This window comes from Trichosurus vulpecula, chromosome 2 (genome assembly GCF_011100635.1).
Source record: "Trichosurus vulpecula isolate mTriVul1 chromosome 2, mTriVul1.pri, whole genome shotgun sequence".
In the NCBI taxonomy this organism is placed as follows: domain Eukaryota; kingdom Metazoa; phylum Chordata; class Mammalia; order Diprotodontia; family Phalangeridae; genus Trichosurus; species Trichosurus vulpecula.
In genome coordinates this window covers 7265544-7290144 of record NC_050574.1, presented here as the reverse complement: position 1 = coordinate 7290144, position 24601 = coordinate 7265544, and the positions used below count along the sequence as shown (strand labels likewise).

General features: G+C 42.0%; 1 protein-coding gene across 8 annotated transcripts in view; it reads right to left on the bottom strand.

The window, feature by feature from the left end:
- Positions 1-12159: 12159 nt before the first annotated feature.
- The window catches only part of LOC118837754 (zinc finger protein 883-like), a 39954-nt gene continuing 27512 nt past the window's right edge, over positions 12160-24601 (bottom strand). For 3 of the 8 annotated variants that reach the window (XM_036744834.1, XM_036744835.1, XM_036744838.1), the window contains 3 exons: positions 22056-22125; positions 19304-19430; positions 12160-14586 (listed from right to left, as the gene is read on the bottom strand). In XM_036744834.1, coding sequence (XP_036600729.1) covers positions 12755-14586; positions 19304-19430; positions 22056-22088 — 1992 coding nt within the window. In that variant the 5' untranslated portion in view covers positions 22089-22125 and the 3' untranslated portion in view covers positions 12160-12754. Of the gene's footprint in view, positions 14587-19303; positions 19431-21228; positions 21263-22055; positions 22126-22742; positions 22835-23259; positions 23373-24601 lie in introns of those variants that run through there. The other 5 variants (XM_036744832.1, XM_036744833.1, XM_036744836.1 and 2 more) reach the window with 4 other exon arrangements.

Sequence of the window (24601 nt, the reverse complement as noted above, 5' to 3'; positions counted from 1 at the left end):
ACATCAGAGAATCCATACTGGAGAGAAACCTTATGAATGGGACCATTGTGGAAAGTCTTTCACGCAGAAATCTGCTCCTATGGCACATCAGAGAATCCACACTGGAAAGAAACCTTAAGTATGTAATCAATGTGGATCACCGAAAGCTCCCACCTTGCTGCACATCAGAGAATCCACATTAGGGAGAAGCCTTATGAATGTAAGCAGTGTGGAAAGACTTTCACACACAGTGGCAGTCTTGCTAGATATCAGAGAATCCATACTGGAGAGAAACCCTATGAACGCAATGAATGTGGAAAGGCTTTCACACACAGCTACAATCTTGGTAGACATCAGAAACTCCATGGTTGAGAGAAGCCTTACGGATTTAATCAATGTGGAAAGGGCTGTCCTTCATCCTTGCTTTACATCAGATAATTCACACTGGGGAGAAACCCTAGGAACTTCATTCCTTATATGTGAGTGCAGGACACATCTACTGTGTTCGTGTGTCAATAATCCTTTGCAGTATTAGTTCAAATTCGTGCAGTATTCAGAAACCTTTCCTGCATTCAATTTTGGTGGCAAAATTCAACACATGCACATGTGTTCTCACTTATATCCAAATAAGTTTTTGATAGGTTTTAAAATCCCAGAGTTGGTCTGGTCTGTAGGTAGGCCACAGGAAGGGGGAGTACAGATAGGAACGCCAATAGGAATTAAAAAATCTTAAATTCACTGAATAAGTAGAAGGGAACAACTAGCACAGGAAATGATGGAGAGGAAAACTGGTGGAATGTTGGATAAGGAGGACAATCAGCACAAACAGTACATTCTGGAGTCTTACATGAATACAGTGAGCACTAGTTTACACCCAGTGAATAACTGGTTCAAAAATGTAACTTTCCTGTGTGCTAATTTTTAAAATAATCTCATTTGATTTTTTTATAAATGATGGCAGGTTATTATTATCACTCATTATTTAAAGTTTAACCTAGAAGTTTCCTTACTTTGGTTAGCTGAAGTCCTAGTGCCTTTGATTGCAGCCTTAAAGAGTCCCTGAACACTGTCAGCAGGGCTGGGGAGATCCATTCACAGGTTAAGTCAGAAGTCCAAAGGAACCTCACAGACAGAGATTTCTTCAGAGGATTTTGCTATGCTTTTCTCCCCACAGTTAGTCAATTCCTGTTAGCATTAGTTTCTGCATTAAAATAAAATATGCTTCATTATATTTCAAATATTTTGTCTCATTCTGTAATAGATACCTTTATGGTCTAACAGCCTCCAGATCAAAGGTAACCTGCCTTAACAGCTTTTTTTCAGTTATAAGAGAAGAGAAAAACAGTTCAGTAGAATGCATTTTTGGTTATAATTCTTTACAACTGGACTGTTGTGTAAGTAAGTTCAATGTGAAGGTGAATATAGAACGTACATTAGATTTCATGTCGTCTTGGGCGGAGAAGGGAGGAGAGGGAAGGAGAGAAATTTCAGAAACCAAAAACCTATGGAACTGAATGTTGTAAACTAAAAATAAAAATAAAAGCTGTTACAGGGAAAATCAGCCATCCTTTTTCCTTCGATATTTTAGTAATCATGTATGATGGCATCAAAAACCCAGTATTTAGTGTGCAGTAAGTACAGTGAGTGAAAGAAATAGCAATAGTTCATTTCTACCGGATTTACCACAGGCCTGGCTTTTCTCCTAAAGCATTTCAGAGAGCTGTGAGGGCTTCCACCCAGCTTGCACTTGCTTCCCCCTGCCTCTAGGTGTCTAGCAAGACTGCCGCTGTGTGTGAAAATCTTTCCACACTGATTACATCCATAAGGCTTCTCCCTAGTGTGGATTTTCTGATGTGCAGCAAGATTGGCCCTTTTTGTGAAAGCCTTTCCACATCGATTACATACATAAGGTTTCTCTCCAGCGTGGATTCTCTGATGGTCAGCAAGAGCAGATCTCTGCGTGAAAGCCTTTCCACAATGATTACATTTATAAGGTTTCTCTCCACTGTGGACTCTCTGATGTGCAGTAAGATGGCACCTGTGTGTAAAAGACTTTTCACTGATTGCATTCATAAGTCTTCTCCCTAGTGTGGATTCTCTGATGCGCAGCAAGATGGGAGCTTTCTGTGAAAGCCCGTCTACACTGATTACATCCATAAGGCTTCTCCCTAGTGTGGATTTTTTGATGTGCAGCAAGATTGCCCCTTTTTGTGAAAACCCTTCCACAATGATTACATACATAAGGTTTCTCTCCAGTGTGGAGTCTCTGATGTGTAATAAGACCACATCTCTGTGTGAAAGCCTTTCCACAATGATTACATTTGTAAGGTTTCTCTCCAGTATGGATTCTCTGATGTTTACGACGATTGGAGCTCATTCTGAAGGCCTTTCCACAGTGATTACATTCATAAGGTTTCTCTCCACTGTGGATTCTCTGATGTGCAGTAAGTCTGGCCCTCTCTGTGAAAGCTTTTACACACTGATGACACTCATTAAGTTTCTCTCCAGTGTGGATTCTCTGAGTTTTCCACTTATTATATTCATCAGATTCTTTTCCATTGGGAATTTGCTGATGAGTAATGTGCTCAGGCTTCTGACTCAAGGCCTTTCCACCTTTATTACTTACACAAAGCATTTCTCCAGTATCACTTTGCTGATGTTTACTGATGTCTGAACTCCAGCTCACAGTCATCTCCCACTGATTACCGGGACACATTTGCATTCCAGGAGCCTTCTCCAAGGACTGAAAAAGCTTTCCCTGTTCCATAAAGCATTTCCTATATTCAATGTCTGCAGGACAGTCATTCCCTGAGGTCATTTTCTTACAGTGATTTAGGATAGAAGACTGTCTGAATCTCTTTCCAATTTCATCCAAGTTCCAGTCACTCTTTGGGCTGTTATCTGTCTTCATGATGAAGTCATAGATTTCTCTCAAACTGAAGTCCCAGAGAGCATTACTCAAAAATCTTTTCAAATCATGTTACGCTATCTACTGCTGTAAATTGTATGTCTACTCTGTTCCACTTATCTACTTTTCTGTTTCTTGGCCAGTACCAAACAATTTTGATAATGACTGCCTTATACTACAGTTTACTATCAGGTTTTGCAAAACCTCTTTCTTTTACATTATTTTTCCTTAGTTCCTTTCATATTCTTCACCTTTTGGTCTTCCAAATGAATCTTGTTATTACTTTTTTCTAATTCAGTAAAAGAAGGCTTTGGTGATTACATTGGAATGGCATTGAATGTATAAATAAGTTTAGGTAATAATGTCATTCTTAGTGTATTGACCCTGCCTCCCCATGAACAACTGATACCTCTTCGATTATTTAAATCTCCTTTGATTCGCACAATATTTTTAAAATTTTTATTTCCATTCATGTAGTTGCTGGGTTTGTTATGGCTGGTTTTACCCCAGGAATTTATTCTATCTAAAGCATGGGTGGGGAACCTGTGGCCTTGAGACCACATGTGGCCTTCTAGGTCCTTGGGTGCTGCCTTTTGACAGAGTTCAAATTTTACATCAGAAATCCTTTCATTAAGGGGATTTGTTTTGTGATGTTTGGATTCAGTGAAAAGGCCACACTTGAGGACCTAGATCCAGGGCCACGTGTGGCCTCAAGGCCACATACTCCACATACCTCATCTAGACTTATTTGAAATGGAGTACCTCTTACTATCTCTTCTTGCAGGGTTTTCTGTGTCACATATAGGAATGCTGGTGATTTATGTGAGTTTACCTTAGATCCTGCCACTTTGCTAAAACAATTGTTTCAATAAACTTTTTAGTTGAGTCTTTGCAATTTCCCATGATTATCGTCATATCACCCACAAAAAAAGAAATTTATTACCTCATTCCCTTGTCTGATTGCTTCCATTCCTTTTTTTTCTCTTATTGCTATTCTAGGATTTCCAATACAACATTCAATAATATTGGTGACAACGGCCATTTTTGTTGGCCATCGGATCTTACTTGGAAGGTTGTTAACTTCGCCCCATTACAAGTAACTCTTGCTGACAGTTTTTAGGAAAGGGCTTTTTATCAATTTAAGGAAAAAAACACTGTCCCTAAATTTTCAGATGTTCTTAATAGAAATGAGTATTCTACTTAATGAAAAGCTTATTCTTCAGCTACTCATATAGTCATATGACTTTTGTTATTTTTGTTATTGATCTAATAGATCATGTGTATAATTTTCCTTAGGCTAAACCATTCCTGCATACCTGGTATACATCCCAATTGGTCACAATGTACAATCTTTCCAATATATTGTTGTAATCTCCTAGCTAGTATTTTATTTAGGATTTTGGCATCCATAGACATTCATGAAATTGGTCTATGATGTTCTCTTTTTTATTTTTCCTAATTTCAGTATCAGTATTCTATTTGTTTCATAAAAGGACTTTGGCAGTTCCCTTTCTTCGTCTATTTTTCCAAATCATTTATTTAATAATGGAATTAGCTGACCTTTGCATGTTTGGTAGAATTCCCTTGCAAATCCCCCTGGTCCTGTTGCTTTATTCTTAGGAAGCTCTTTCAGGCCAGTTCAATTTCTTCTTCTAAGAGATGATTTCAGTATTCTATTGTTTTTTCTGATACTCCCATGAGAATAATGTTCCAGCACTACCTGCCCTCCACTCCCATCTGCTTACTCTGTCTCACTTCTTCCTTTCAGGACTTGTTAGTGTGTAATAACGTCTCAATTTTACCTCTCCCTACCCAATTTTATTTTTGTAGAATCATCCCATCATACTCAACTCAGCTTAAGCTTTTCTTTCAAACTACCCAAGTAATAATGACATTCTTAAGGGTACTGATAACATCTTCATGTATAAAAAGTAAACAGTTTGACCTCACTGAGCCCCTTATAACTGCTCTATAATGTTTACCTTCTATTTCTCCTGCATCATCCATGTTCAATTTGCCAGCAAGCTCTGCTCTTTTTCTCATAAATATCTGAATGTCCATCACTTGTTCTTTCTTTTCATTCCAGATCAGACTAAGCTTTGCTGAGTGACTTATTTTGGTTCACAACTGCAGCGCCCTTGCTCTATGAGATATAATGTCCCAAGCCCTATAGTCTTTTAATGTAGAAGCTGCTAGGTCTTGTGTCATCTGATTGTAGCCCCACAGTATTTACATCCTGTTACTGTAAGTTTTCATTTTGTTATCACTTTCAGGGGCAATTTTCCTTAATATGTCTTGAAATATTGTATCTAGACCCTTAATTCGATCATACCTTTCAGGTAGTGTAACAATTCTTAACTTGTGTCTCTTTGATCTGTTCTCCTTATCATTTGTTTCTCTAATGATTCTTTTCACATTCACTTCCACTTTTTATTCTTTTAGTGTTTAGTATTTCTTGGTGTCTTATAACATCATTAGCTTCATCTCACCCAATTCTATATATTAAGAAGTTATTTTCCTTCTTAAGGTTTTGAATCTGTTTTTCTAAATAGTTGATTTGCTTTTCATAATTTCCTTGATTTCCTGTTCTGCTGTTGTTTTTGCCCCTAATTTTTCCTCAGTCCCTCATTTGAGTTTTGAAATCCTTTTTAAGTTCTTCAAAGAACTCTTTTTGGGCCTGTGACCATTTGAAACTCCAGTCTCTGCCTCTGAAAAGGACTCCAGATCTTTATCGCCAGCCACCTGAATGATGGTAAGTTATTTCACTTGAAAATGCTGAAAGCCAAGACCAAAGTGGATGGAGAGTTGGTGCACACAGAAGAATGTGCTGTCACATCAGCTTCTGAGGCTGAGATAGCACACAGTATGAATCAATTCTCTGCTGACTGACCACCAAAAAAAGAAAGGAAATGGTCCTTACCCAGGGACAGCAAATTCTGGATATTTTCTAGCATGACCTCCTTGTACAGCTCTTTCTGAGAATGGTCCAAGAGGCACCACTCCTCCTCAGTGAAGTTCACTACCACATCCTTGAAGGTCACCAACTCCTAAACCATCAAAATCACATGATTTAGAGCTGAAAGAGAGATGCCAGAATTCATCTGGTCGAACTTCACCAACTTAGAAGAGGAAACTGAGGCACAGAGAAGGGATTTGCCTAAAGCTCATATAAGCTTTATGAGTACCATAGCCGGCACTTGAAATCAGTCATTAAGAGCCCAGTGGAATATGGAGAAAAGCATTTTATATTTGAAGTGACAATAATGTTGGAATAATAAAAGCTGGAATAACGACCTATTATTAAATGTTTCTCCCAATAGAATTAGGGAAACCGTATGTGTCCTGTCAGTTAGATCTAAGCATCTATGGAGAAAGAGACAAGGACATCTGAAATTCCTCCCCACCAGAAGAGTCATTAGAGACATACTGAGAAAACTGAAAGAAGACATTGTGAAAAGCTGGTAAGTACTGTGTATTCTTTGGGGGTTTGAGGGGATTGAACAGTGATACTGAGGAAAGATCAAAGAAAAGGAAACATCTAGTAGATTTCCTTAGAGTTGGAAATAAAGTCTTGATTAGATGAGAGTATGAAAAGGATTCTAAAGAGACATCATTCACAATGTGGCCTCAGCTAAGTGGAATGAGGCTGTTTCCAGCCAAGGGAAGAAGAGTTCTCTATTCTTATACTGAGGGGTTCAGATGACACTGGCTATGATGTGTCATGTGCAAAAGCATCTGGGGTCCTTGCTTTATGATTGCTTGCAGATGCTCAAGGAATATAGTCATTCATTGTGTTATTTAATCATAGAGAAATGAATGTAACTATGTGAGGAAAGGAGGGTTCCTTGATTCAGTACAAATGTAATGTTTTATGAGCTGGGGGCGAGGATTGAGATAACGCATAAAAGACACAGTGACTCAAGTACATAGGTGATCAGGAATGAAGAGACAGACTGATGGATATCATAGAAGAGAGTGGGGACATCTGTAAAGTCTTTGATACTTGGGTGGGCTCATCTATTTATCCAAACTGCGACATGTAGAACACATGTTCAGTCACTGCACTTGGCACTCGATGCTCTTCCATTTCACTTTCTTCCATTTCTAGCAGAAGGATGAATCACTGTTTCAGTTTTTATTTTAGAGCAATTTTCTTTCATGGAGGTAAAAATCTCTTCTCCCTTTTTGTCATTTTGATTCTATTTAAATCATCTCATTTATCTATTTATAATCTCAATTTTACTTTCAGCTTCCTTTATTTCTATTATGAAACCACTGAGCGAATAAAGAATTTATTAGACTTTTCATTTTTTTAAGTTCCCAAAAATCTACAAAACTTTCCTTTTGACTTGGTGTTCTGAGTCCTGACCCTTCACTGCACTGAATTTACTCATAGCACTGATGCTCTAATGGCTGTTCTTATATCCATGTGCTGAATGTCCCCCTCAGTACCTTCCTTCCCCCATCCCTTTGAGAAAACTCATAGGCTTACTTCCTACGCAGTTATGTTGTCTTAGAAGGCACAAAAGGCTTAGCAAATGTTGATGAACTACCTGACTAATCAAGCAGACAGTGTCTTCTTTGGACTGACATAAGTAACTATGCTAAAGACCTTTGTACCAGACCTTTCTAACTGCCTCTAAATTCATATTTTTTCCTTTTCCTAAAACTTTTTCTTTTCTTCTTTGTATCTCCTGATCTATTCTTATCCAAAACTTCTTTGTAGGCTTGCCTACGCTGATCCTACCCAAAGGATGGCTCCTAAACTCCAGGGGGCGAGTGTCTCTGTGTTCTCTGTGAGAGTTTACATACGCATGTCCATCACCTACTCCTGGAGTGCCAGGCTCTTGAGGGGATAAATGAAGCAGTTCACTGTCTGGCTGTATCCTGCACTCCCTTATTCTGCCTATCTCTAGGTGACCCTGACAATTCCCACAACACGATTAAATGAAGGAATACTTATGTGGTTCCCAGCACATAGCAGACACCACGACCAGCCTCTTAACCCTTCTTACACCTTGGGCTTTTTCTTCCTTCAGACTCAGGGACACTGGCCTCCTGGCTGAACATTGACCAAGACCCTCCATGCCCGGACCCTGTGCCTTTCCAATGGTTGTCTCTCATGCTTGAAATATCCTCCCCCTGCACCTGGGCCTCCTGGCTTCCTTTGTATCTCAGGTAACATCTCATCTGAAAACAAGATTTTCCTGGTCCCTGACACTGCCAGAGCCCTCCCTCTCAGGGTGCCTCCCATCCAAACTGTATAGAGTTTGTTTAGACACAGCTGCTGACTAACATGTTTTTTCCCCATTGGAGTGTAAGCTCATGGAGAGCAGGGAATGTTTTTTTTTTTCAACCTTCCTTTGCATCCTCAGTAGGTTAGCACAGTGCTTGGCACAGAGGAGCCACTTTCTAAATGCTTACTGACTTGACCTAAGAAGTGGTAAATGAGAGAGATTCAGAGAGACCATGGAAGGCTTGTGCGGCCTAAGGCAAGAGGAAATCAGCAGAAGCAGGAAGACAATTTCTGTTCTGCTGACAGCACTAGAAAGGACAGCCTACATCTAAGAGGATAAAGCTTCCTTGGCTCTCTTGGACTCCAGGTTTGCTGATGTTGGTCAGGTCTGTGGATGGACTGCACTCACCTGAGATGAAGGTCTCTGGGTGCCAGGGGCCATTCCCTCTGGTTCTAGGCTTTGGGATCTACAAGCTGACCTGGGGAAAGAGAAGAATCTCAGAATGGAAGAGACATGGTCTTTACCTCCTCTTCCTAGAGTGGATGCTGAAGACCTGCCTGGAATGTCACATCTAAACCTCTCAGAAGGGTTACAAAGACCCCTCTCTACCCTCAGGGGACAGACTCCACCTCAGGAGGAAGGCAGCAGGCAGGGTCAGGCTTGGAAGAGAGCTTGCTCTGAGCAAGAAGAGGACTTGCCACCCTCTCTAACTCCTTCCCTTGGACCTCATGTCACTCCCCCATCCTTGTAGAGGGACCCAAGAGGCAGAAGGGATTTCAGATCTCATAGGGAATGACACAAGTCAGACCCTCTATGACCCCAGATGCAGAGCTCTGCCTGCACCTCATACTTTGGGTAAGATATGTAGATCAGGTCACTATGACCTAATGGTAAAACTGGGGATGGCACCCTAGGATCTTTGGGATGTGACAGGGAGCCTGGACAAGTAGCAGGGGCAACCCCCAGAGCCAGGACTTGGAGGGAGGCCTGCTCTTGGCAAGCCTGGAGGACAGTTAACAAGAGGTCAGAGGGGGAATCTGAGGCCCAAGGGAAAGTGCAGAGGACAGAAGTGGGGAATGGGGAGGGGCCCTTGTTCAGACCTACCTGGCACCTACATGTGCAGAGCTGGCTCCCAGAAGGCAGAGAGATGTCAGTAGTGAGGGACGAAGACAGAGAGATCACAGATCCTAGGACTTTCACTTCCAGGTAGCTTATTCTGGGTGGGCTCCCCTAATCCCAGGAGTCTTGCCGTGCCCACCCCTACTCATCCCTCCCATGCTTTCAAACTTCCCCCCCAGGGACACGACCCACTAGGCTAGTCATCTCTGAGCTCCCCTCCCCGACTGCTCCACCCCTCTCTCCCTCCCTCCCTTAGCCAGCTCAGAGACTCCAACCCTACTCAGCAGAATCTCCTGGTCTCCCAGCTCTACCCCTGCTGCCCCTTCTTCCCCACAAGGACTTGCCTGTCCTACATCCATCTAGTTTCTCCCACCCAATCCCCTCCCCTGATTCCCTCCACCTCAGGCCTCCCCCTTCTTCTCTGCAACCTGGACCCAGACCTGCCCACCCCCACTGAACTCTCCTTCAAACTGAAGACATTTACCACCTTGGCCCATCTCCATTCTTGACCTTCCATACCCCAATCCCAACACTGAGGTGATGTTTCCCCCTTTCTCGATTTTATTTCCTTGTTCCTATTTTCTATGAGATGTTCTTTCACTGGAAGACCTCAGGATCCTAATAAGAACTGAGGCCAGGACAGCAGGAGACCTGGTCCCAGGGCATATGTTACAGCTCACATTACAAACTTATATCTACTGATATAAACCTTTATATTTGCCTCTATGACAAGGGGTTTGGCTGGTACCTGATTAAGCAACTGAAACCCATCCCTGGGAGGTCCCACTATTTCCCTTTTCACCCTCAAAACCCAGGTTCTAATGGGAAGGGGAGAGGTGCAGAAAGCAGGACATGTTGGTCCTGGGGCACAAAGAAGTCTGGAAATTAGGAGGGAGGCCACAGGAGGTCTGGGGTGAGACTGCTGGGGGGGAGGGGGGAGCGCCATAAATCCAGCACTGAATCCTTAATGAGCCTTCCGGTATTTTTTTTTTTTACAAAAGTATAGACAGTTCCCACCCTTCCTGAAGCCTGACCTTTTCTAGTCCCAAGGAATGGTGGGCAGGATGGGGCTCTAAGGCAGTGCTGGGGAATGGGGCCTTAGGTCATAGATTGACACTCCAAATCTGGGTACTGCAGCAAAGTAGGTATTAATCTTGTTATCTGTTAGCTGAACTGGGAAAGAGAGGGAAAGTTTGGGGATGAAAATGAAGCCAAAGGAAGGAAGAGAGACAACAGAAAAATCTAGATATATACTGTAGACCCATCCCCAAACCATGTGGAACCCCACCCACCCACCCCAGAGAAAGGCCTGAAACCAGGATGGGAGGCAAAGCCTAGAAACTGTCTCAGATCTGACAGATTAAGATATAATTATGGTGTGGGTATGGTTGAATGTACTTATATTAAAAACACTCAGGCTCTCTTCCAACACAACCAGGAAGTACCCCAAAAATGGACTGCCCTTCAAGCATAAATTAAATTTCTAATTGGTTTGCACTGCACAGAGCTGTCCTCCCTTCTCTATAGATTTTTCTTTAGACCCCCAACTTGGCCAGAATTGGGAACCCAAGGACACCATATCCTCGGAAGCTTTGAGACTTTACACACAAAGTGTGACACTCCTTTGACCCCCTGCTTCCTCTGGCTAATCAAATCATACACAAGGTCAGTGTATAGAACACAAAATCCAGACAATGCTAATGGCATATAGTGTATCTGACATAAAACAAAGTAATACAGGCAATAAGCCTCAGGACACAAAATCTTTTCCCACCGGTCTGAACTCCCTTCTCACAGGACATCACAGTCAGCTGATCAAGGCTGGGACAACGACCTTTGGCACATGCACAGATGCCCTGATGAGCAAAATGGCTTGGATTCAGGTCACAGCCAAAGGCTTGGGGTCCTCAAGCCTGTGCCTCAGTCATAGAGAAGCTTCTTCTGTCTTTTGAGCTCCATGAGTGCTGACCCAGGCTTCCCCTAGGTTTGGGCTCCTGCACTTTCTCCACCACTGGCCACTATTCATACACTGCAGGTGATTAAATGTTCTTGCTGTTCTTCAGATGTTTTAGTCATGTCAGACTCTTCATGGCCCCATTTAGGGTTTTCCTGGAAGAGATATTTGAGGGGTTTGCCTTTTCCTTCTCCAACTGAGGAAACTGTCCCTAAACAGGGTGAAGTGACTGGCCCAGGGTCACACAGCTAGTAGGTGTCTGAGGCCAGATTTGAATTCAGGAACACTGAGTGTTCCTGACCTCAGGGCAGGTGCATTAACCACTGTACCACCTAAGTGCCCCCCATTTACTGATGAATAAATGTATGCACCCTAAGGCTAAATTTCATAATGGTCATTGGTGCAAGTCATGGGCTTTATGGTCCTGGCTGATGGTCCCTATCTCTTCTCCAGGGAGAGGACCATAATACCAGAAGGTTCTAAAGGAACTGAACTGGGTATCCTTGATGGGGTACAGTCTCTGGGAACCCCCTTGAACTCTCCTTGAATCTTCCCACTTGATCTGGCCTTCCCCTGAAGCCATAAGCCTTTCCCTACTGCTAGGCCTAAATCTCTACCTAGTCTAGCCCTCTTTTCTCAAGCTGCTTCCCACCCTTGATCCCAACAAAATCCCACTCTCTTGTTTCCTGGAGTCTTGACCTCTAGTTGACCCAGTCCCATCAAGATCCTCCTTAGACTCCTCAAGGCCCTCCCTAAACCCCTCCTCTAGTCACCTCAGACTACTTGACCACCCCTCAATCCCTCCCACAATCTTTCCATATATAAGCTCCATCTTGCCTCCATGAAGGCGCTGTAAAAACAATTTGGCTAGCCGCTGTTCTAGGGTGTAACACCCAACAAGACCAGCATAAAGGAGCTGCCAGCACAGGTTCTTTTGATCTGCTTTACTAAGGAAGGTCACGTTAAGGGGTTAACAATTTTAGTTTAATCCAACATACAAATATCATTCACTTAGTTTGGGGGAAAAGGTAGCAACATGAACTTCTGAGCAAGTACAAACTAATTACAAACATACACAATATAAACAGACCAAATCACAATTCATAGTTATCAGGAAAGCATCAACATCTGGATTGACAAGCCTGCCTCATATCTTTCCTTATTCTAGTCCAGCCTCAAAGTCATTTCCCTAATGTGCAGGTCTGACCATGCCAGCCCCCTCCCCACTCCATAAACTCCAGTGGCTCCCTATTGCTTCCAGGAGCATATACGAAATACTCTGCTTGGCATCCAACACCCTGCCAAATTTAGCCCTCTGCTACCTTTTCAGCCTTCTCACACCTTTCTCCTCTACATGTACTCTTCAGTCTGGTGACACTAGTCTCCTGGAGGTTTCACTCACAAGACTCTCCAGCTCTCAGATCCTCCAGTTTGGAGCTCTGTGGGAAAGCCTTTCCATATTCATTGCATTCATAGGGTTTCTCTCCAGTGTGGATTCTCTGATGTACAAGAATGGATTTTCTCATGTTTAGTAAGATTGCCCCTTTGTGTGAAAGCCTATCCACACGGATTACATTCATAAGGCTTCCCTGCATGGCGGATTTTCTGATGTTTAGTAAGATTGCCCCTTTGTGTGAAAGCCTTTCCACAGTGATTACATCCATAAGGCTTCTCCCTAGTGTGGATTTTCTGGTGTACAGCAAGATTGCCCCTTTGTGTGAAAGCTTTTCCACACTGATTACATTCATAAGGCCTCTCTCCACTGTGGAGTTTCTGATGTCTAGCAAGATGGGAGCTGTGTGTGAAAGCCTTTCCACATTCATTGCATTCGTAGGGTTTCTCTCCAGTGTGGATTCTCTGATGAACAGCAAGACTGTAGCTGTGTGTGAAAGACTTTCCACATTCACTGCATTCATATGGTTTTTCTCCAGTGTGGATTCTCTGATGAATAACAAGACTGTAGCTGTGTGTGAAAGTCTTTCCACATTCACTGCAAATATAGGGTTTCTCTCCAGTGTGCATTCTCTGATGTGCAGCAAGATGGGAGCTCTTTGCGAAAGGCTTTCCACACTGATTACATTTATAAGGCCTCTCTCCACGGTGGAGTTTCTGGTGTTTAGTAAGATGGGAGCTCTGCATGAAAGCCTTTCCACATTCATTGCATTCATAGGGTTTCTCTCCAGTGTGGGTTCTCTGATGTGTAGCAAGACTGTAGTTGTGTGTAAAGGTCTTTCCACATTCATTGCATTCATATGGTTTCTCTCCAGTGTGGATTCTCTGATGTGCAGCAAGACTGTAGCTGTATGTGAAAGTCTTTCCACATTCATTGCATTCATAGAGTTTCTCTCCAGTGTGGATATTCTGATGTGCAGCAAGACTGTAGCTACGTCTGAAAGTCTTTCCACATTCATTGCATTCATAGGGTTTCTCTCCACTGTGGATTCTCTGATGTAAAACAAGAATAGAGTTGTGTGTGAAAGCCTTTCCACACTGATTACATTCATAAGGCTTCTCTCCACGGTGGATTTTCTGATGTGTAGTAAGATTGCACCTTTGTGTGAAAGCCTTTCCACACTGATTACATTCATAAAGCTTCTCTCCTCGGTGCATTTTCTGATGTGTAGTAAGATTGCCCCTTTGTGTGAAAGCCTTCCCACACGTATTACATTCATAAGACTTCTCTCCATGGTGGATTTTCTGACGTGTAGCAAGATTGCACCTTTGTGTGAAACCATTTCCACACTGATTACATTCATAAGCCTTCTCTCCACGGTGGATTTTCTGATGTGCAATAAAACTGGATCTCTGTGTGAAAGTTTTTCCACATTGATGACACTCATTAAGTTTCTCTCCAGTGTGGATTCTCTGAACTTCCCGCTTTTTGTATTCAACAGATTCCTTTCTAACAGGAATTTGCTGCTGTATAATGTGCTCAGAATTCTGACTCATGGCCTTCCCACCTTCACTACTTACACAAAGCATTTCCTCAGTATCATTTTTCTGATGTTTATTGATGTCTGAACTCCAGCTCACAGCCATCTCCCATTGATTACCGGGACACATCTGCATTCCAGCAGCCTTCTCCACAGACTGTAAAAACTTTACATGTTCTATAAAGCACTTCCTATATTCAATGTCTGGAGGACAGTCATTCCCTGAGGTCATTTTCTTACAGTGACTTAGGATAGAAGACTGTCTGTATCTCTTTCCAATTTCATCCAAGTCACAGTCACTCTTTGGGTTTCTATCTACTTTGAGAATAAAGTCATGAATTTCTCTCAAACTGAAGTTCCATGGAGCTTCACTCATGAATCTTCGTAGGTCACATTCTTCCATAAATAGGCACACCTTTCTAGGCATCTCATTTACTTCAAACTTGTTCTCCACATCTGAAGAAAACAAAAAATCAAACATAGACAGAAAATGATACACACACATAAAAATATGTAAAAGCAATGATTACTGAAGATTTATGTAGCTCATGACCTTCTCATCACCATCATAAAGGCAATAAAACTTCATGGATGTACTCTTAGAGCAAACACTGGCATTAAATAGACCATGTCACTGTAAGGAGAACAGAAAGACTGGATGTGAGAGTGACAAAGGACATGTGGGCCAAAGAGTGCTGGACCCATCAGAGACTAAACATTCATAGTCAACAAAAGAAGCAGCCCCAAGTCAAGTGACCAGAAGAATTGATGTCAACAGCAAAGAGTGACTCCATGGGAGAGCAATTTGTTGCTAACTTGGAGAGAAGGCTGAGCTCAAATAGGGTTTTCAATATTCCAGCAGGAAAGGAGTGGCCACCTTTTAAAGATTTCCTGTACAGTATCATATTAACTCATCTGGGCCAGAACACTCATAAATATCTAAACTGGTTTTGACGAAAATCATGGGGAAATTCAGAAGGTGCTAAATAAAAAATGAGAACTCAACAGGGGGACGAGTAGGTTACCTCATCCACCCTGAAGAAAGCTATATTTAACTCCACCAAATCCAAAGCATTTTATGATGCCCTGAAGGCTGTGTGGTTTCCACTTCATTCTCAAAGAGGAACAGGACTTCAGGAAGATGATGTGATAACTTGCATTTAAATTGGATTTAAGTGAAAGGGAGTGGTGCAAAGTAACCAACTCACTTTCTCCTCTAGAGCCCTTTGGGTTCAGTGGGCAGATACAGATCAGGATAAGGGAAATGGCCCAGGAGGCAGTAGGACACCTTGGCCTTTTAAAGCTAAGGTCTTTCCAACTTCTCACTTTGATTGAGGCAATGCCCATTCAGTGATTAGGTCTTTTTAAGAAGTGGGTCAAAGGATGGCCCCTTCAATAAAAAAAAAAAAAATCAAACTTTGATAGGAAGACTTTCAGAGTCACTGGCTTGAGGAGAAACAATTGCTATCCTCATTCACTCTGAGGCAGCAAGACCATCTCCCAACCCACACTGGGTCTGAGGTTGTGTGGTTGTGGTTTGTCCTTTGCTCTCCAGGAGGACCATGACATCAGGAAGATGATGCCATGACTTACAAGAGAACTGGATATAAGTGAGGGAAGGCTATGCCAAGTCAGCAGCCTAATTTTCTCCTCCAGAGCCCTCTGGGTCCAGTGGCCAGATACAGATCTGAACAACTGTAGATGGCCCAGCCCCTGAAAGCTATTTGTGAGCCAAAGACCTATCCACCTAGGGGGCATCTCAGTGCTAATGGAGCCACATGGATTACTGATAAGGACATGATCCTAGAGAGCTGGGCTGAACACTTCCATAGTATTCTCAGGAGACCATTCTCAACCCCCGCTGGAGCTACTGTCCATTTACCTCAGGTCGCATTCAATCCCTCTCAAGCCATTCACCAATTCATGGGCATCCCTACAATTTATAATCATTGCTACCAAAAAGACATCTAGTATAAGTATTTTAAAATGTTTTGTTTTCTGTTTTCCTTAATCATCTTACAAAGCAGACCTAAGAACAGTATGACAGGACCAAGGGGTAGACACCATTTAATTATTTGGGCATAATACAGGTTATTCTGCAAACCTGATGGATCAGTTCACAGCTCCATCAACAGTGAATTAGTGTTCCAGATTTTCCACATCTCCTCCAACATTTGTCCCTTTCCCCTTCTATCATTGTAGCCTGACAGGTATAAGATGATATCTCAAGATAGTTTTAATTAGCATTTCCATAAGAAATAATGATTTTCACAATTTTATTGTATGATTCTGATTTATTCATCAGAAATTGCCTGTTCCTAGTCTTTTATTTGAGATATGAGACCTTTATCTGAAAAACTGTCTATAATTTTCCCCCCTCTAAATTTTCTGCTTTTCCTACACTGCTTTTATTTGTCCAAAACCGTTATTATTTAATGTAATAGAAAATCATTCATTTTGCACCTCACCATGCTATCTCTTTTTTTATGCATAAATTGTTCACCTCTCCATAATTCTGATTGGTAATATGTTCCATCACATTCTTTTAATTTCCTATAATGTCTCCTGTATATCTAGGTCATGTGTCCATTTGGACATTATTTTAGTAAATGGAGTACATTAGTCTCTGTCCAATTTCTGATAGAGTACTTCCCAGCTTTCTTCACAATTTTCACCAAATCCGGAATTCTTATCACAAAACCCTGACAACATTTTGCAAATCCAAAGTTATTCTGTTCTACTCATCTACCTTTCTATCTCTTAGCTCATGCCAGATAGCTTTTTTACTATTATCATTAGTTTTGTTTTTGTTTTCTCTATTTTATTTTCAATTTGTGGAATAAAATAAAGATTTCCATAACACGGCACAATAAAAAAAGACGATTGCATAAGAAGTACCAAATCAATTACAACTCAACAATTTCCTATTCATTTTAAGTAGGTAATAAAGTTACCATGTAAATTTCTTTTTTTTTCCCTTCCCTCTTCCCTTTGCCATAGAGATGGTTATCAGCAGATACAAGCATGTGCATGTGTGTTTTCCATGGATATTACCAAATCATTCACAAAGAGATATTTTTATTACCTCATTCCCTAGTCCGATTGCTTCTATTCCTTTTCTTCCTCTTATTCATATTTTAGGATTTCCAACACAATATTGAATAATATTGGTGACAACATCCACTTCTGTTGACTCTTGGTGCTTACTGGCAAGGTTGCTAACTTCTCCCCATTACAAGTAACTCTTGCTGACAGTTTTGAGGGAAGTGCTTTTTATCAATTTTAGGAAAAATCTATTTTCCCTATATTTTCAGGTGTTCTTAATAGAAATGAGTACTCTACTGTACCAAAAGCTTTTAATTTGGCTACTGGTAGAGTCATATGATTATTGTTATTGATCTAAGAGATCACGTGTATTACTTTCCTTAGGTTATTCCATCCCTACATTCCTGGTAGAAATCCCAACGGGTCACAATGTATAATCTTTGCAATATATTCTTGTAATCTCCTAGCTAGTATTTTGTTTAGATTTTGGCATCCATAGACATTAATGAAATTGGTCTATGATGTTCTCTTTTTTATTTTTCCTAATTTCAATATCAGTATCATATTTGTTTCATAAAAGCACTTTGGTAGTTCCCCTTCTTTATCTATTTTTTCCCAATCATATATTTAATACTGGAATCAGCTGACCTTTACATGTTTTGTAGAATTCCCTTGCAAATCCATCTGGTCCTGCTGCTTTATTCTTAGGAAGCTCATTTGTGGCCAGTTCAATTTCTTTTTCTAACTCAAGATGACCTAAGTATTTTTTTTTTCCTGATAATCCCCTGAGAATAATGTTCTAGCACTACCTGCCCTCCACTCCCATCTGCTTCCTCTGTATCACTTCTTCCTTTCAGGACTTATAAGTGTGTAATAACTTCTCCATTTTACTCTCCCTATCCAATATTATTTTTTTAGAATCAACATATCATACACAGCTCAGGTTAAGCTTTTCTTTCCAACTACCCAAGTAATGATAACATTCTTAAGGTCACTGATAACACCTAACTTTATAAAAAGAAAACAAGTTGACCTGATTAAGTCCCTTATAACTGGTCTTTAATTTTTATCTTATATTTTTCCTGGATGATCCATGTCCAATTTGCAATTGAATCCTGCTCTTTTTCTCACAAATACCTGAATATCTTTCAGTTCATTATTCTATTTTTTTCATTCAGGATTACACTCAGCTTTGCTAAGTGACTTATTTTTGTTCACAACCACAGCTCCCTTGCTCTATGAAATATAATGTCCCAAGCCCTATAGTCTTTTAATGTAGAAGCTGTGAGGTCTTGCCTTATCTTGATGCTAGCTCCACAGTACATACATCCTCTTCATCTTGTTGCTTCTAGTGTTTCCTACTTAACTTGGGAGCCTTGGAACTTGGCTATAATGTTATTGTAAATTTTCATTTTATCACTTTAAGGGGCAAATTTCCTTAATGTCTTGGAATATTTCATCTAGACCCTTAATTGGATCATACCTGTCAGGTAGTATAACAACTCTTAACTTGAGTGTCCTTGATCTAATCTCCATATCATTTGTTTTTCTAATGAATCTTTCCACATTTACTTCTACTTTTTCATTCCTTCAGTGTTCAGTCTTTCTTGGTGCCTTATAATGTCATTAGCTTCATCTCACCCAATTCTGCATTTTAAGAGGTTACTATAGTTCTTAAGTTTTTGGATCTGTTTTTCTAGTTAGTTGACTTTCTGGTCATCATTTTTTTAATTTCCTGTTCTGCTGTTGTTTTTTCCTCTAATTTTTCCTCAGTCCATCATTTCATTTTTAAATATTTATTAATTTCTTCCCAGAACTCCTTTTGGGCCTGAGACCACCTGAAATTTCTCTTTGAAGTAGGAGTGTTTTTTTTTTATTTTAACGCCAGTTTCTTCCCCTGAAAAGGACCCCAGATCTTTATCTCCAGCTACCTGAATGATGGTAAGTTATTTAACTTAATGCTGAAAGCCAAGACCAAAGAAGATGGAGAGTTAGTGCATACAGAAGATTGTGCTGTCATGTCAGTTTTTGAGGATGAGATGGGACAGAGTATGAATCAATTCTCTGCTGATTGTAAAAATTTTGACCTGGCAATTAACACCAAGAAAAGAAAGGAAATGGTCCTTACCCAGGGACAGCAGATTCTGGATATTTTCCAGCATGACCTCTATGTACAGCTTTTTCTGAGAATGGTCCAAGAGGCACCACTCCTCCTCAGTGAAGTCCACAACCACATCCTTGAAGGTCACCAACTCCTAAACCATCAAAATCACATGATTTAGAGCTGAAAGACAGACTCCAGAATTCATCTAGTCCAACCTTCATCACCTTAGACGAGGAAACTGAAGCACAGAAAAGGGATTTGCTTAAAACTCATATAACCTTTATGACTTTCAGAGCCAGCACTTGAAATCACTTATTAAGAATCCAATGGAATATGGAGGAAAGCATTTTACATTTGAAATGAGAATCATGTTGGTGTAATAAAGCTGGAAAAAGTTCCTACTATTAAATGTTTCTCCCAGCAGAATTAGGGAAAACGTATGTGTTCTGTCAGTGAGATCAAAGCATTTGTAGAGAAGAGACAAGGTCATCTGAAATTCCTCCCCACCAGAAGAGTCATCAGTGACACATTAAGAAAACTGAAAGATGACATTGTGAAAAGCTGGTAAGTTCTGTGTTTTGTTTGGGAGTTGGTGGGAATGAAGAGTAAAACTGAGGAAAGGAGAAAGAAAAAGCAATGATCTAGTAAATTTCCTTAGAGTTAGAAATAAAGCCTTAATGAGACGAAAGTATGAAAAGGATTCTCAAGAGACATTACTCACAATGTGGCCTCAAGTGAGTGGAATGAGGCTTTTTCCAGCCAAGTGAAGAAGTTCTCTGTTCTTATACAGAGGGCTTCAGATGACACTGGCTATGATGTGTCACGGGCAAAAGCATCTGCAGCCCTTGCTTTATGATTGCATGCAGTTGTTCAAGGAACATAGTCATTCATCGTATTATTTAATCATAAAGAAATGAACGTAACTATGTGAGGAAAGGAGGGTTCCTTCATTCAGTACAAGTGTAATGTTTTGTGAACTATGGTTGGAGACTGAGCTAATGCATAAGAGAGACACTGACACTATTTATGAAAAACAAATTATTTCAACATGCAGCTAGAACTCAAGAACACTGGTCATCAGGAAAGAAGAGGCAGACTGATGGATATCATAGAAGAGAGTGGGGACATCTGTAAGCCTTTGATACATGGGGTATGGGGGGCTCATCTATTTATCCAACCTACTACATGTAGAACCCATGTTCAGCCAATGCACTTGCCAATCGACATTCTTCCAATTCATTCTCTTCAATTTCTAGCAGAAAGATGAGTCACTTTTTCTTTTATTTCAGAGCAATTCTCTTTCATGGAGGTAAAAATCTCTTTTCCCTTTTTTCTCATTTTGATTCTATTTAAAACATCTTATTTATCTTATATTTATAATCTTGATTTTGCTTTTAGTTTCCTTTATTTCTATTATCAAACATTTGAGCAAATAAAGAACTTATTAGATCTTTCCTGATATTTTTAGGTTCCCAAAAATCTACAAAATTTTCCTTTTCATTTGGTGTTCTGAGTCATGACCCTTCACTGCATTGAATTTACTTACAGGAATGATGCTATAATGGCTGTTCTTGTATCAGTGTACTGAATGTCCCCTTCAGTACCTTCCTTCCCCAATCTCTTTGAGAAAACTAATAGACTTCATTCCTATGCAGTTATTTTTCCTTAGAAGGCACAAAGGGCTTAGCAAATGTTGATTAACTACCTGACTAATTAAGCAGACAGTGTTTTCTTTGCACTGGCATAACACCTTTCTAACCATACCAATAAATTCAATTTTTTTTTCCTTTTTCCTAAAAAAGTTTCTTTTTTTCTCTGTATCTCCTGACCTATTCTTACCCAAAACTTCTTTGTAAGCTTTGTTATGCTGCTCCTACCAAACGATGGCTCCAATACCCTAGAGGGAGAGTGTCTCTGTGTCCTCTGTGAAACTGAGAGAGTTTACTTACACATGCCAATCACCTACTCCTGGGGCATCACGCTCTGAGGGGAGAAATGAAGCACAGTTTACTATCTGGCTGTATCCTGCACTCCCTTATTCTGGCTGTCCCTCGCTGACCCTGACAATTCTCACAACAGGATTAAATGAGCTAATATCTATGTGCTTCTTGGCACAAACAGATGCCCTATCTTAACCCTTTCTAGTCTTCTTACACCTTTTTCCTTTTCTTCCCTCTGACCCAGGGACACTGGCCTCCTGGCTGATCCTTGACCAAGACCCTCCATCCCCTGACCCTGTGCTTTTCCAATGGTTGTCTACCATGCTTGAAATGTCCTCCCCCTGCACCTGGGCCTCCTGGCTTCCTTTGTATCTCAGGTAACATCTCATCTGAAAACAAGCTTTTCCTGGTCCCTGACACTGCCAGAGACTGCCCTCTCAAGGTGCCTCCCATCCATACTGTACAGAGCTTGTTTAGACACAGTTGCTGACTGACATGTTCTTTCCCCATTAGAGTGTAAGCTCATGGAGGGCAGGGACTGCTTTTTTTTTCAACCTTCCTTTGCATCCTCAGTAGGTTAGCACAGTGCTTGTCACAGAGGGGCCACTTTCTAAATGCTTATTGACTTGACCTAAGACATGGGAAATGAGAGGGATTCAGAGAGCCCTGGGAAGGCTTGTGGTGCCTGAGGCAGGAGGAAATGAGTAGAAAGAGGAAGACGATTTCTGCTCTGCTGACAGCACTGCAAAGGACATCTAACAGGATAAAGCTTCCTTGGCTCTCTTGGATTTCAGGTTGGCTGATGCTAGTCAGGTCTGTGGATGGACTGTACTCACCTGCGATGAGGGTCTCAGGGTGGCAGGGGCCATTTCCTCTGGTTCTAGGCGTTGGGCTCTACAAGCTGACCTGGGAAGAGAGAAGAATCGCAGAATGGAAGAGACATTGTCTTTACCTCGTCTTCCTAGTGTGGATCCCGACCTGCCAGGAATGACAGAGGTTGAGATCTCAGAAGAAGGCCCTAGTCAGCCTTCAGGGGAGAGACTCCACCTTAGCAGGAGGGCAGCAAGGAGGGTGAGGCTTGGAAGAGAGCTTGGTCTGAGCAGGAAGAGGACATGCCAGCCTCTCTAACTCCTTCCCTTGGACCTCATGCCCCTCCACCACCCTCCTGCAGAGACCCAAGAGGCAGAAGGGACTTTGGATCCCATATGGGATGACACCAATCAGAGGCTCAATGACCCCAGATGCAGAGCTCTGCCTGCACCTCATACTTTGGGTGAGATATGCAGGTCAGGTCACTGTGACCCAATGGTAAAAGTGGTGATGGCACCATAAGACCTTTAGGATGTGACAGGGAGCCTGGACAAGTAGCAGGGGCAACCCCCAGAGCCAGGACTTGGAGGGAAGCCTGGTCTTGGCAAGCCTGGAAGATAGTTAACAAGAGGTCAGTGGGGGAATCTGAGGTCCAAAGGAAAGGGCAGACAGCAGAAGTGGGGTTGTGAGGAGGGGCCCTTGTTCAGACCTACCCGGCACCTGCATCTGCAGAGCTGGCTCCCAGAAAGCAGAGAGGTCAGCACTGAGGGAAGAAGGCAGAGAGGTCACAGATCCTAGGGCTTTCACTTCCAGGTAGCTTATTCTGGGTGGGCCCTCCCTGTGACAGGAGTCCTGCCCTGCCCTCCTCTACCTACCCCTTCCCTCCCAAGGTTCCAATGTCCCTCCCCTCCCCCCTGCCCCGGGCCACCACCCACCAGCCTAGTCATCTCTGAGCTTGTGCCTCCCCCACTGCTCTACCCTTCTCTCCCTCCCTCCCTTACCCAGCTCTGAGACTTCAACCCTACTAAGTAGAATCTCCTGGTCTCCCAGCTCTCCCCCTGCTGCCCCTTCTTACCCACAAGGACTTGCCTGTCCTACATCCCTCTGGGTTCTCCCACCCAATCCCCTCCCCTGATTCCATCCTCCCTCAGGCCTCCCCCTTCTCTGCAACTAGGGTGCAGACCTGCCCAACCCCACTGAACTCTCCTCCAAACTGAAGACATTTACTACCTTGGTCCATCTCCATTCTTGACCTTCCATACCCCAATCCAAACACTGAGGTGATGTTTCCCCCTTTCTCGATTTTATTTCCTTGTTCCTATTTTCTATGAGATGTTCTCTCACTGGAAGACATCAGGATCCTAATGAGGAGCTGAGGTCAGGACAGCAGGAGACCTGGTCCCAGTGCACATGTTAGAGCTGACATTATAACTTTTCTCTACTGATATAAACCTTCACATTTGCCTCTATGACAAGAGGTTTGGCTGGTACCTGATTAAGCAACTGCAACCCATCCCTGGGAGGTCCCACTATTTCCCTTTTCACCCTCAAAACCCAGGTTCTAATGGGAAGGGGAGAGGTGCAGAAAGCAGGAAGTGTTGGTCCTGGGGCACACAGATGTCAGGAAATTAGGAGGGAGGCCACAGAAGGACTGGGGTGAGACTGCTGGTCAGGGTGGGGGTGAGTGTTGGGGGGGAGGGGTGGGAGACCTCCATAATCCAGCACTGAATCCTTAATGATCATTATGGCATTTTTTTTTACAAAGTAAAGACAGTTCCCACCCTTCAAGACCTTTTCTAGTCCCAAGGAGTGGTGGGCAGAGAGGGGCTCTATGGCTGTGCTGGGGAATGGGGCCTTAGGTCATAGATTGTCACTCAAAAACCTGGTACTGCAGCAGAGTAGGTATTGATCTTGGTATCTGTTAGCTGAACTGGAAAAGAGAGGGAAAGTTTGGGGACGACAATGAGGGCAAAAGAAGGAAGAGACACAGAGGAAAATATAGATATATACTGTAGACCCCTCCCCAAAGCATTTTGAAACCTCCCTACCCACCCAGAAAGACCAAAGAAAGGGTGGGAGACAAAGCCCAGAAACTGCCTCAGATCTGACAGATTAAGATATAGTTGTGGTGTGGGTATGGTTGAATGAACACTCAGGCACACTTCTAGCACAACCAAGAAGTGCCCTTTGAATGAACAGCCCTACAGTCATAAATTGAGTCTCCAATTCGGTTGCACTGTTACAGATCTCTCCTCCCTTCTCTATTGGTTTCTTTCTTTGTTTTCCCAACTTGGCCAGAATTATTAACCCAAGAAGGGCGCCATATCCTCTGAATCTTTGAGACTTTGCACACAAACTGTGACACCCCCTCTTTGGCTAATCAAATTATGCATCAGAAAAAAGGTCAGTGGCTAGAACACAAAGTCCAGACAATGCTAATGGCATATAGTCTGCTTTACATAAAACAAATTAACACAGGCAATAAGTCTCAGGACACACAATCTTTTCCCCCTGGTCTGAACTCCCTTCTCACAGGACATCACAGTCAGCTGATCAAAGCTGGGACAAGGAC